Source organism: Labrus mixtus, chromosome 5, assembly GCF_963584025.1.
Source record: "Labrus mixtus chromosome 5, fLabMix1.1, whole genome shotgun sequence".
Lineage (NCBI taxonomy): Eukaryota > Metazoa > Chordata > Actinopteri > Labriformes > Labridae > Labrus > Labrus mixtus.
In genome coordinates, this window is record NC_083616.1 from 4,410,743 (window position 1) to 4,424,082 (window position 13,340).

At 40.0% G+C, this 13,340-nt stretch overlaps 1 protein-coding gene across 1 annotated transcript in view; it reads right to left on the reverse strand.

Annotated features, from left to right (window-relative positions):
* Positions 1-13,225, reverse strand: part of pnpla7b (patatin-like phospholipase domain containing 7b) — a 33,918-nt gene extending 20,693 nt beyond the window's left edge. The window contains exons 1-14 of the mRNA XM_061037380.1: positions 13,139-13,225; positions 11,582-11,628; positions 11,237-11,311; positions 10,937-11,024; positions 10,771-10,850; positions 8,817-8,911; positions 7,149-7,289; positions 6,013-6,172; positions 5,813-5,893; positions 5,552-5,680; positions 5,367-5,447; positions 2,768-2,888; positions 2,544-2,621; positions 460-542 (exon numbers count right to left, since the gene is read on the reverse strand). Coding sequence (XP_060893363.1) covers positions 460-542; positions 2,544-2,621; positions 2,768-2,888; positions 5,367-5,447; positions 5,552-5,680; positions 5,813-5,893; positions 6,013-6,172; positions 7,149-7,289; positions 8,817-8,911; positions 10,771-10,850; positions 10,937-11,024; positions 11,237-11,311; positions 11,582-11,626 — 1,257 coding nt within the window. The 5' untranslated portion in view covers positions 11,627-11,628; positions 13,139-13,225. The remainder of the gene's footprint in view (positions 1-459; positions 543-2,543; positions 2,622-2,767; positions 2,889-5,366; positions 5,448-5,551; positions 5,681-5,812; positions 5,894-6,012; positions 6,173-7,148; positions 7,290-8,816; positions 8,912-10,770; positions 10,851-10,936; positions 11,025-11,236; positions 11,312-11,581; positions 11,629-13,138) is intronic.
* Positions 13,226-13,340: the final 115 nt, after the last annotated feature.

Sequence of the window (13,340 nt, forward strand, 5' to 3'; positions counted from 1 at the left end):
CCGTCCTCATTCATGCACGGCCTGCTCCGACCTCCACCTCAGGGACAAAGTAAGTGTGCACAACAGGAACGAGAGGAATAAAAAGGAAAAATCCTGAAGCATCTTGAGATGTCACTTGTTATAAAATTACGCTATGATTGATTGATCATGTCGTCTTCCACTTGAGTTTTTAGTATCAGTAGAGGAATAAAAGTCTTGATCCATGTGTTGGTTTTTCAGAGCTCCCTGCTAAAATTTCTGAAAGTTATCCAACATACTTTTTTACCTTTCTTCATATGGACTTGGAGTCAGGATTATTTTCTGTATTTGATCTGAACTGTCAAACTTATAAAACTACACTAAGAGAAAACTGGGCAGAGAGATCAGTCAAAAAGGATCTTTGAGAAACTGGACCCAGATGTTTAAAACCTGGCCTCAGACGGGCATCACGTGAGAGACAGAAAATTGTTTTCCACTGACCTTCACAGGACTTTGTGACACCGTTTCCTCTTTGGCTACCCGAGCCCTTTCATACACTCTGTTGAGGTCGTCTGACACATTACCTGCATGAACACAAAGTAGACAGTCATCATAACGTTCATTAGTAAGGCTTAGCAGAGGATGGAGCATCTGGATGAGGTGCTGTGTATTAGTGGCTGCAGTGTTACATTACGTAGACCGGCCACAGCTGCTGACTAAACAGCAGGACCACTAAAAACTGATTGTTTTTTAACTTGGATTTACAATAAAATAGAAAGCCATTACTGTCATTATACAACGCTACAATAAAATGATTTACCTTAAAGTGCACAGACAGTACAGGCATCCATCAGCAACAAACAACTCACATTCATGTAGAAGAAGAGGGACAAAGTACGATAACAAATATTTACAGCAGATAACACATATTATCACAGTCAGATATTGAAATATTTGACAGGCTAAGAAATATGTATACTGCAGTAGAAAACTCTAATTTGTACAGGTAAGAAGAGAACAATATATGCATGCTCAGGTAGAAAGTGTAGAAATAGTAACTTTACCTTTAATTAGTTTTTTCTCGCTAGGAGACTAAATGTAAAGTTTGCTGGTTAGAATTCGGCTAGTTTGGTTCAAGTTTGGCAACTTGACTGTCAGATTACATCACTGTAAGTGATCAGAAACTTTTGATGAGCATGCAACTTGCACAGTTTTTTGCACAGCTGAGTGTGGGACCTTTAAATAGGGACAGAGCACATTCATAAACACACAACACATGCCAGATTGTAGCAATAGGCTAATTTCCATCTGTAGTCCTTTTGGTAAGTTGGTTGTACTCATGTATGCAAATTTACATAAAACCACAACGACAAGCAACGAGTGAAGACCAAACAACAACATGAACTGTACATTAGTTGACAGAGACACATTTATAAGAGCATTCAAAATGGCCGTGCATGTTGTTCAAAACAAACCAGGGTTAAGTGACCTTCAGGGTTAAAGTGCATACAGTGCTGCTACGGGATGTAAACTGTCAGAGTATTAATGTGAATAAGCGCTGGAGTAATGCTCATGATTATGAGGTACTGATGTAAATTGCACATTTGTTCTGGAGCCTGAAACCTTAGAGTGCTGGTGTGATATATACTGTAGCACTAGTGTACTGAGTTAGCATAAAGACATGTATGCAGAGTTACACTAGTTCCAGTAGGGAGTATTAGCGGTATTATGGTTTAACAATAAATCATAGCATTTGATTTATCACATGCAATAACACTCTTAAATCAGTGTAACTGAAGTAAAGTTTTTATGTTTTGTATTTTAACTCAACAGATACAGGGCTTCAAAGCAGTGACATGCTAGGACAGTTGACTTAAAATACTAAACTGAGTAGCAGAGAATAGTGAGTGGGTAATGAGAACAAAAATCAGAGATGGATGTTTTTGGAAGTTTCGTTCTGAAATGAAAACCTTCCTCCTTTTTTTATACCTGCCTCTTATACTGAAAATCCCATTTTTTTTTTTTATCTCTCCAAATGTCATCTTTAGTCTTGTTTCTTAATTCTCAGAGACGCTGTTTGTCAACAGGCAACTGCTCTGGGCCCCAAGGGGCTGATAAACTTTAAACCATAGCAGTAGCTAAAAATGTGCCAATTTTGCAATGACAGTAGGAAACCTCCCTAAAGGGGCCCCATGTGACAGCACTCACTCATATAATAGTTAATTACTGAATGACGCTTGTCAAGCCCTGAATATGGATGAAAGACATTTAAATAACAAAACTTCCCCTAAAAACAATGTGTTTGTGTCAGTTTGCTTTAGAGGGGCCCCCGTGAATGTTTTGCCTTTGGCCCCAAGAGAGTCCAACATCGCCACAGTTTGAATCCCTTTGAGATGAATGTTTCTTATAGCTTGCATTGATACTGAAGCTCCACTTTGTCTCTTTATTTGGTCTTTGTTCTCTTAACCAACAAAAATATGTTTCCTCTCCTTGTCAGGCCCTAAATCTGTTTCATACTCTGTACACAAACGAGGCACTCTGAATATAATGATAAACATATCCAGGTTGACACTCTGTGTTTATACCTGTCACAGCCATTGGGGTGGAGAGGGAGCGAGACTTTGTGTACTTGGATGTGGGCACTTCAGAGAGGCCGGACTTTTCTGGGACACAGAGAAAGAAGATAACAGACAGCTTTAGACAAACGAAACAACATCACACACACGCACGCACGCACGCACGCACGCACACACTGACAGTGACAGTGACAGTGACAGTGAAATGATTAAAGATGGCTGCTGTGTCTGACCTGTGTCCGATTTCTCAGAGCCCTGATCATCAGAGTGGGAAGGCTGCCTACGGAGGCCTCTGTGTGGATGACCATCACCCAGAACATGGGCCACCGACACCAGTGAGATGGCTTGGCTCTCCTGCAAAACACACAAGAAGAAAGATTTTTTAAAAACTGTAATTACTGCTAAACGGTCTTATACCTCAGCCAACCAGCTGACTTAAAGATTACATCCACAGAATGATGGTGTTTCATGATATGTATCTTTTTTTTTTGGCTGTGTTTGTTGTGTGTGTGTTCTTCCTGTATCTTAAATAGGTGTGCCAGCCCCAGTAGCCGATTGGCCCATCAACTTCCTGCTCCCGCTAATGACAGGCTGCAGAGAGGTCTTCCCCACTATTAAGAGCAGGAAGATGACTTAATGACTGACTTTTGGTTAGAAAAGTAAAAAAAAAAAAAAAAAAAATTCCTGATCTTTAATTGACAGAGATAAAATGGTATTTTATGGGGCTGTCATGAAAGGTGGATTCTTTTGTCTAAACATTTGTAATATTTTTTTTCTTCCTGCTCCTGCTAATGATAGGCTGCAGAGAGTTCTTCCACACTATTAAGATGAGGAAGATGACATCGCCGCGGTGCAGGGGGAACCCCGTCTTTCTCACCTTCCAACAGGCCACGCCACGTTTCCTTTGTTAATCTGTTCTTAGCTTGTTTTGTGTAAGAAGGGGGGTGAGTCACTAACTACTTTAACCTTGTTTTCTCATGTTTTTGTTTAGTTGGGGAGGTAAGCTTCTTTTTTATTTTCCTTGATCTATCAGGTTAGTTCGCTTCACCAGGTAGCCTCCGTTTTGTTTGTTGTGTTTGGACACAGATTCATCCTTATCCTTAGTTATTCAAATTGGCACTGTTATATCCCTGTATGTTATTTATGTTTATATCAAAAATAAAAAATGTTCTGGTTGAAAGGAGTTAAACCGTTCTCCATGGCTGCTTGGGAAGTGATGGATTTGGGCCTTTGTTCATATTGTGTCTTGGCTTCCCCTAGACGGGGCTTAAAAGTGGTGTAGCTGGGATATATTTGTACGTCAACATATTTGGAAGACGCAGAACCCTTAAAACAACACAACAGTACGAGTAGAACTACATTAAGGGGCGCTGATGGACTAACGGTAAGGTTACGCCCCATATCCAAGTGGGCAGCCTGGGTTGAAGTCCGTCTGTCATTCCCACTCTCTCTCACCCGATTTCCTACTCCATCCAGTGTCCAATCAAATGAAGGCAAAAACCCCAAAATAATTCTTAAATAAAGAAGGACTACATTAAACCAGGAGAGGGTGCAACGCCATCAGTTACAGGAGGGACGTACAACAATAGAAAGTCTGTTCATGTGACGGATCATCATGTGACAGTCAGTAGTCTGGAGACAACACGAGGGGGAGAGTGAGGGGAGATAATCCACTAATCCACTCATGGTGGGGTTGTTAACTCAGATGGATAATAAAACTCATAAACCAGATGTCATTTACATGAAGTCCCTCCACACTTTGCTGAGGTGTCACAAAACAGAGACTTTGTTCTTTCACTGCTAAAATATAAACAGTTCATCCTTGAGTGCAAAAGGCTGTTTGTGCTAAATTTAAAGACAAAGCATTCAGTCATTTTTGAGATATTAGGGTCACAAGAATGTCATGGGCCACCACTAATGTCGGCACAAAGGTTTTACAATGATTGTGAGCAAAACACGATATCATGATTATGCAGAAGGAGCAAACATGGCCCCCCATTTCCTTTCCGCTGTTGTGCTGTAAAACCTTGAAAGGTCTGATCGGAGGAGGTAATAAGTCAGATCCATCTTACCCAGAAACACTGATGCTGCACCTACTCTTGGTAACTTTAACTGTATCATGTCCTATGTCGGAGATTATTCCTAAAGTATACCCAAAGTTGTCTTGTATATAATCTGTGTTTGTTGTTGTTTTCCTTGTTTTGTTTGTCTTGTTAAGTTCCTTTACTAATGAACATAATGTTAACGGGTTACATTTGATTCTATGATGCCAAATAACATCTGGCAAAGGGACTGCCCATGAAAGTTAGCGGCCTTTTCGGGTCCATTTCCATCCGTCTGAATGTTGATTAATGTACACTCACACCCTTTTCAAATAAAATAATAAATAAATAAATAAATTGACAGGCTATGAAGCATGATGCCTGGCTTCATTTTTTCCTCTAATCAGAAGTCTTAACTTACAGTTTTCTGTTTTCTTCTCAATCATTAAGCCTGGGTCTGCACTGCTACACATGTCATGATTTTAATCCTGCATGTCTGAATATGAGAGTTGGTACGTCTGTTGGATGTGCTTTGTTGTACAGCTGTCAGAATTGGGACATTGTCTCGATGTCTTCCACTGATACATTGAACTCATGCTCTTAGGAAAAGCCTCCACTATGAGGAAATCCTGCATGACAAGTTCACAAAGAAATGAAGCAAAGCTGATAAAAAAAAAAAAACAAGAGTACGAGAAAGTGTGAGGTCAAAAATGGCAGTTACTGTAAATACAACAGAGGTAATCCAACTAAAAATATTTTGGCACATATTTTTGAAAGTATAAAACTATACCGGGTTGAAGAGCTCCGTGGTCAGGCCGAGGTAGTTGTGTAAGGCAAGGAAGGTCACTCTCTGTAGACGCACCATGATTATCTGCAGTACAGACAAAACAAGAGAATTGTTTCCATGTAGTGAAGCTGCGTGAGCTGCGTCTCATACAGGCCTGTCGCTCTCTCTGTGAATCAAAGACACTTTACCTGTATGACACGGACCAGAGTTTCAGGATATTTTTCAAACACTGACTGAAAGGCTGCAGCTGGAAGACGCAGGACAGTGGAGGGAACGGCAGCTCTTGCAGAGACAGTTTTGTAAGGCGCTGGATAGCCCTGAAACACAGAGAGAGAAAAATGTGTGAAGACAAGTGGAACAGAGATGTTATGAGGAGTGAAGACTCTATGATGCTATCTGCAGTGACAGTTTCTCTTTTAGATGGTTTTCATAACACATGGCAGACTTACAGTTATTATGTCCATGATGCTGAGCAAACTGTGAACACTGTCTCCTGGTAACACTTCCTTCACCACAGCGTCTGTTCCATCCTGCAGAGAAAAAAAAACACACAATCAAAGTAAAAAAAAAAGAAGAAAAGTCTTATAGAAGCATGAGTGTGAATTCTTGTGATTTATCCGACTGCTGTGGTCAGTCCCGGGGGTCTTACACTCTCGTGGATGCACAGCTCCAGGCGGCCATCTTGAACCACGTAAATACTGTCGTCGGTGTCGCCCGGTCTGAAGAGCGCCTCTCCCTGGTGCAGCGGGATCAGCAGCATGTGGCGACACAGCTCCAGGAAAAGAGGCTTTTCAAAATGGCCGAGCACCCTGGATACAACACACATGAACATCTGATGCAGTTAGACTATGGTAAATGGAAATAACATATGTTGAATACTTGTTATTCAATCTTTGTCTGTTTAATGGTATTATGTTAAAGACAAAGGAAATCACGTTCTGAAATTAACACCACAGATTTAAAACATTAACTTTGATCGTTTCTGCTATTTAACATTTAAAAGATGAAGCGATTTTAAGTTATTTAGTCAGGTCCTGTGTGTGTGTGCATGTGTGTATGTTGTAGAGGGTGGGGTAGTGTTGTAGTACTCAAGACCACTGATAGGCTATGTTTCCCATCATTCATCATTTCTGTGATTATTAGGAAAACGTCACTTTCTACAACAGCGAATAACTTCAATTTATTTTTTGTTTGACTTTTTCCCCGGGTTACGGCAGCAAACTTCCTGTTGTTACAGTCTAAGTGACACACCCATTGTCTGCACACTGCTTTGGTCTTGACTCGTTCTCACCCTGCTTTGGTCTTGACTCGTTCTCACCCTGCTTTGGTCTTGTGTGGTTTGTGTAAGGTGAATTAATCTATTTTGTGTTTGTGTGTTATGTCTCGGGGTTTAGATGATTCAAAGTCTCATGTGATCCTGGTTTCACTCTTGAATAGTGTGAACTAAGTCGTACAGTATGCTACATTACTACTGCAGACTGATCAAATGCCAAATTCAAGGCTTCAAAACAGCCGTCCAAAAACAAATGGGTGAAATCGTCTCCTTATAAACAGTCTATACTCCCTCAGAAGAGCAACACGTGGAACTCTTCACTGAGCAGTCCAACAATCTGTGGACCGACAGGGCTTATTGTTCCATGTTGTCTCAGTAAGGAAAAAGCCTGACCTACCATGGTAACACCAAACTCATTCTTGATTTTTTGTCCTCTTCAGTAGGATTGCATATAAAATGTGACAGTGTCTATGTGGGAGTATTGTGGAAATAAAGCTTGTCGTTCTTCTTACCTTACATTTTTCAGCATGTACAACACCTCTGAGGGCAGATGGGAGTTCTGTACGTCGAACTCCGTCAGGTCAGCCTCCAGAAGACAGGGTGGGGGCTCCTTGGGCTGCAGGGTGGGGGGTTCTCTCCGGATGCGCAGGATCCTTACAAACACAGTGAGTTTGTATTCTTTCAGTTAAATAGTAAAACAGCAGCATTCACATGAATAACCTCGGACACACACGCACGCACATATAACTTATGTATACGTATAAACTCGACCTTTACTATGTATGAATTGTGTAGATAAAGGATGATGCTTGACTTATATCATGGACATTTTTAGTCTACTTGTGATATTTAAAGGAGCATTATGTACCCTAGTGTTTAAAATGGGTACTGCAGTCAATATTGAAAACATTGTAGAGAGCTGTCTCCCCCCCTCCTCTCTAGAGTCTATACTCACGCAGGTTGCCATGTGGTGGACACTGAAGCTTCAGTGTTTATCCAGCTCTGCATCGGTCTGTAAACCTTTCTGTGTTCTCTCCATTTTTCAAAATCATCTCCAATATTGATCCTAGTTTGAGCACGTTTCTGCTCGTGGAGCTTATTAGAAACATGCAGAGGCTTTTTAGGTCGAGTACAATCACTTCTATCTGAACCACTTCTCTTGCCGCTTCCATCACTGCAACACCTGTTGACCTGATAACTGCTCTCATATCTGGAAAACTGAGGGGCGTCCAAAACATATGTGTTGGTGCCTTAAAACCTCCTACCTTCTCTGGTCCAAACAAATCCAGAGCATTCAGGAGCAGAATCTAAAGTTAGAAGGAGGACATACTGTCTGCTGCATTGTTGTCAGAGAAGACAGCACTTCAACATAACATGTTTCCTTAATGTCTGATCATATAGTAAGATCACTTTATCATTTCACTCAGTAGATATCTTACAGATTGTTCCTTTAAACTGCTTTTAAAACTGCACTTGTAAGTTGTCAACTTTTTGTTTACCGTCTAGCACAGCGTTATGTTGTGTTTACACTTCTTCTGCACTTTATCTATCAATCAATCTTTATTTGTTTAGCTCCAATTCTTAACAAATCTTATCTGCAGACACACAAAAAGCAGGTAAAAGATCTTACTCTTTGTTTGAATATCTACAAAGACCCAATGTTATAATCCATCATTAGCACTTTTAGCAAAGTGACAGTGGAGAGACTTCCTTTAAGAGGCAGAAACTTAAGGAGACCTAGACTCATGATGAACAGTCATCTGGTGAAACTTTATTCAAAAGATCTCTCTAAACTTCAGCAGTTTTTAAATATGATACTTTATAAAGTAAGGGAACATTTCCTAAGCTCTAGCAGTTTTTAGAATTTGTTTCTTTGTCTCTGACATGATATCATGATTGATTTACCTGCTTATCTGCATGGACCTTGAGTTAAGATGAATGGTAACTGGACTTGAGCTTGTTTAGCACTTTGCTTCTGATTACTCAAAGCGCTCTTCACACCTACTCATTCACACACTGATGACAGAGGTTTCTATGTAAAGTGACCATCAGAAGTAACTAATCCATTCACACACCACTCATTTGATTTGTCAATCAATCGCTTCCAGGTTGAGGTATGAACTGTAACACTCAAATCTTATGTTCTTATTTCAACCCACTGACGAAGAGAAATGACTCACTTGCGGGCAATAGAGAGGACTTTGGTCCTCTTCCTCACTCGCTGCCGTGAAGCTGAGTTTGAATTTGAGGCAGGGGCAGAGGACAACGTCTGGACCTGCAAAACAAGACAAGTTTGCTTAGCTGACATTTACATTTGTACTTTTAGAAAACAAGACATGAGTTAATGCATATGGAAAAGTTCAATTTCACTTTCATTACAAAATCTGAAGTTATGGAAGGAGTTTGTGCCCCACAAGAAACAGCGACTCAAGACAGAGTTATCATCAATAGATCACTCAATCTCATCTGTCTGTGAAAGATTAAAAACATGATGACCTTTAAAAAGACCCAGGCCACTAAAGCACATCAGTTTCTTTTTCTGTCATTATTCTGAATTCTCTCTGTAAAATAAAAAAGCAGATTTATGCTAGATAATGAGACATAAACTCCCATAGTTGAATACCTATTTTCATTAAACATGATTTGTTGCAATGAATTTAGAACAAAAACAAATACTGACATGTTTTGTTTGACTGAAGAAAAAATAAAAATCAGTATTTGTGTATGAAAACAGAACATGACCAAAAGTAACTTGACCTTTTAACTGAGCTTCAGGTGATTAAAAAAAAAGCAACAATTCACTCTGCTCTCAGGTTTATAACTGCTGATAGATTCAACACTCATCACTGTGAGCTGTAGGAGAAGCTCGGCCGGCTTTCTCTTGAAGAGAGGTGCAACAAGCATTGTTTTTTATATGTTTTCAAGGCTCTGATTGGAAAACTTCAGCCTTACATCACAGACCTGTTGGAGGTGAATTCGGACACTTACATGACCCGTTCTTCTGATTGGCTCGTTCTTAAAGTCGATCGAGCTTTTACTGAACGCTGTAGATCTGCATTTTCTTTGACGCCCAAACTCTTTAAACGCCCTCCAGCACACTCTGAAGATTAGAGTTCTTCCCTCTCTCGCAGAGTTTAGGACTTTGATTTATAGCCACTTTGTTTTAAATTGTAACTGTTTTAATGGATCTGAGTGTGCTTTGTAATCTATTTGAAGTGTTTGTTGTTGTTTTGCTTGTTTTACTGTGCTTGTAATCTTGACGTCATTGGAAATGAGGGAAACCTCAGTGTTCTTTCTAAGGATAAATAAAGGTTTGATTGATTGATTGATTGATTGAATTCTCCGGCTGCCATCTTTATCTAGATTAGAAACAAACTTCTTTATCAAGCAGCAGACAGAGCGTGTTCGTTCATTCAGTCACTCATGTCGTCTCTTGAGATTCATTAAAATATCTTTAAAAAAAAAAGACTTGTCAGGAAAACCTGCAGCTTAGAAAAGTTGCTCGTTTTTATCCGTCAGAAAAACAAGCGAGAGATGTTTACATCCTTAAAGTATGTGGAGCACACAATCATCTACGAGAACCTCTGGAGCTCTCTGCTTCAAAACAACGAGCCCAGTGTCTACCTTTAAAGAGTATTTAAAGACATATCTTATTTTTCTGGCTTTCAATTATGACTCATTTATTAGTCTTGGTGAACACTTTATCAATTTAAAAATTGTTTTATTTCTGGCATACAATTTGTCTTTATCAACTTTTGACTGATTTTAAACTTATTTTAAAAATGACTCATATTTCGGAGCGGCTGTAGCTCAGTGGTAGAGTCGGTCGTCTCTCAACCAGAAGGTCAGGGGGTTCGATCCTGCTCCTGGAGCCACATGTCTGATGTGTCCTTGAGCTGGACACTTAACCCCAATGTGCTCCCACTGCTTTGTCAGCGCAGGGTATGAATGTGTAGATGAGTTAACACTGATGGTCACTTCACAGCAGCCTCTACCATCAGTGTGTGAATGTGTAGGTGTGACCTGCATGCTTGTTTGTATGAAAGCTTCTTTATAAATACAAGTGAGTGGAGGGGAGTAGAGTCCACTCTATGATTAAAACTCTCAGTGTGATGAAAAGAGGGTACTACTGACCTTCCTCATGATCTTTCTGCCGTAGAACATCACCTTATCCCTCTTGCGAAAGCGATAGTGGGGAACCCCGGCCTTCTCCTCTGAAACACAGCACACGGCCTCTGTTAGAACATTTGACCTGAATGAAGCTTTAATGGATGAAATGGACAGTGTGCAGGGCACTGACTTGACAGTTTGTATCGTCTGTAAAGAAGGAACACAACGACTCCAACGAAAGAAATCATCGACACAGCTCCGATCAGCACAGCTGTCCACTGCAAGACAAAACACACAGAACATGAATCTGTTAATTAAAGACTCCATGACATAATCAAAAACCCCTCTCATGTACTCTACCTGTTCACGTGTTAAACCAAAGTCATTCATGTTTCCACACGACATCCTTCTCCAGTGTACCACCAAACATTCATTTTAAATCAAACAAGCAACGTGAAAACAAAGTCCCAGTCAAACCAGTAACGGTTACCATATTGGCTTCGGTCCTTTCTGCCAAAAACTTCTCCATGGTGTCCTTGATCCCACTGCCGAGTGGAAGCAGGGTCTGGAAGAAACATCGGGCGTGGAAACAAAACAAAGGCGTGAAACCAACCAGACTGTGTTTGTGAGAAAGCTGTATTACTAATTCATTTAACCCCCCTTTAATCCTGTTTAAGCATTGCATAGTGCAACATATTTGTAAGGCATTCCACACATTTGAACAATTTTGTCTGTAATATCATCATAATTTTTTGCCTTTCTGTTTTGCAAAGACAAGGATGTTGAACTTCCTATTCAAACACTGAAGTCAGATGAATGTTGAGGAATGACCTACCGACGGGTAAATACTGCAGCTCCCCTCTTCATCTTTGTCCGCCATGCCTGTGTTCAAATGTTACAGCATTTTAAAAAGCTATTAAAGACAGACACCTTCAACATCACACAACAGCAGTGTCTAAAGAGTAAAATGTGGATTTCAAACTGGGAAAGAGATTTCAGAGAGGCCACAGACAGTTGTAAAATGTTTTCTTCTTTCAATCACAAATGTTTAAGAATGAGATGTTATCACACGAGCTCAATTAGACCGACCTTCATCTGCATAACGTGTGCTGCTGCATTTAATGGAGCCTGTGTTTTTTTTTGTGTGAAAGTTGGAGAAATGTACAGATTATGTGGTATATGTTCATAACTCTATACACAAACAGAGGAAAATGTGGTACCTGTATCACTGTTTGAAGATAAAATGCTACTTCAGAATTTATAGTGGGGGGGTCTGCATCAGTGAAACTGTAACTCTCCTGGTAGCTTTTTAAGCTCCAAAACAGTGTCCAGGGACACATTTTTTTCTTTTAATAAAATTTGTGTATTCAGTTCAGAAAATATAAAATATAATTGCTTCACTTCCCCAACTTTCAAATTTCACCAAATCTACACCTTTAAAAAAAACAACCCAAAAAAACAATTGATTCCAAAATATTAATGTAAAACGCACATTAGAAACAAATACTTAGTTAATATTTGATCTTCTTTATGGGTTATTAGAAGTCAGAAGAGTATTCGGTTGGTTAGGCCAATAGTCTTTGAGTAACAGCAAGAAATCCCGCCCCCCTACTTATTAATATACTAATAATCTAAATGATTGAATCTGTCTGACCGTGTAAATAGCTCTGGACTCGCAGTTTTGAACCATGGATCAATACTGTTTATACACTCACCCCCCCAAAAAAGTGAACGACACAGAGTCCCAGAGTAAATCTGGGTTAAAGATCAGCCCAGCTCCACAAGAAGGAGTCACAAGCTCGGTGCTGCTTGTAACCAGACACCCATGCTGCACTCACGCTGTACTCCAATGAACTCCAAAACACGCACTTCAATGTTTGAAGGCTAGTCAAATGAGAAAAGGGAAACCTCTTTTCCATAGTGTGAGGTCATTTATTTAGTTTAGACGACTGGATCTGTCTTTTCTGCCAAACGCCATCTAAAAATAGAGCATTTTATGTGTTTTGTATACGCCGGATTGTGAAATTGAAGTGTATGGCTGAAGAGCAGTGGCACCCACAATTAATTACAACCCAAACATTGGTCGTGAGTTCACATGAAACAAAGCTTCGTATGAAACTGATTATTCACGATAATATACTCTAACATCAATCACACCTGTGGGTTAGTACGAAGAGATCCAACTTGTTATGTAAAAAAATAAATCAACAAACATTATCATCATGAACTTTGTTACGGCCGATACTCAAAGATAGACCGCGGATTGCGCTTCTTCTGCAGACCGCTACACATGAAGAAGAAACAAACAAACAAACAAACAAGCAAGCAAACAAAGCCCCTGGACGAACAAGTCAACAAAGAGTCCAGAGAAAACACAAACACACGAGTGTACCTTCAGCCAGCCCTCACAGACTGAATCCACCACAGGATTTTCCCCACGTACCTTCCTTGTGTCAAAGTTTTTTTGTGTACGACTTCATGCCTCAGAGAAGCAGCTGCAAAGACCCGCTGGTACAAACAGTCTTCATTTCCTGTCATTCATTTCAAAATAAAATCATTGCTGATTGCGGACTGAGGGAAAATAACTGTTTTGC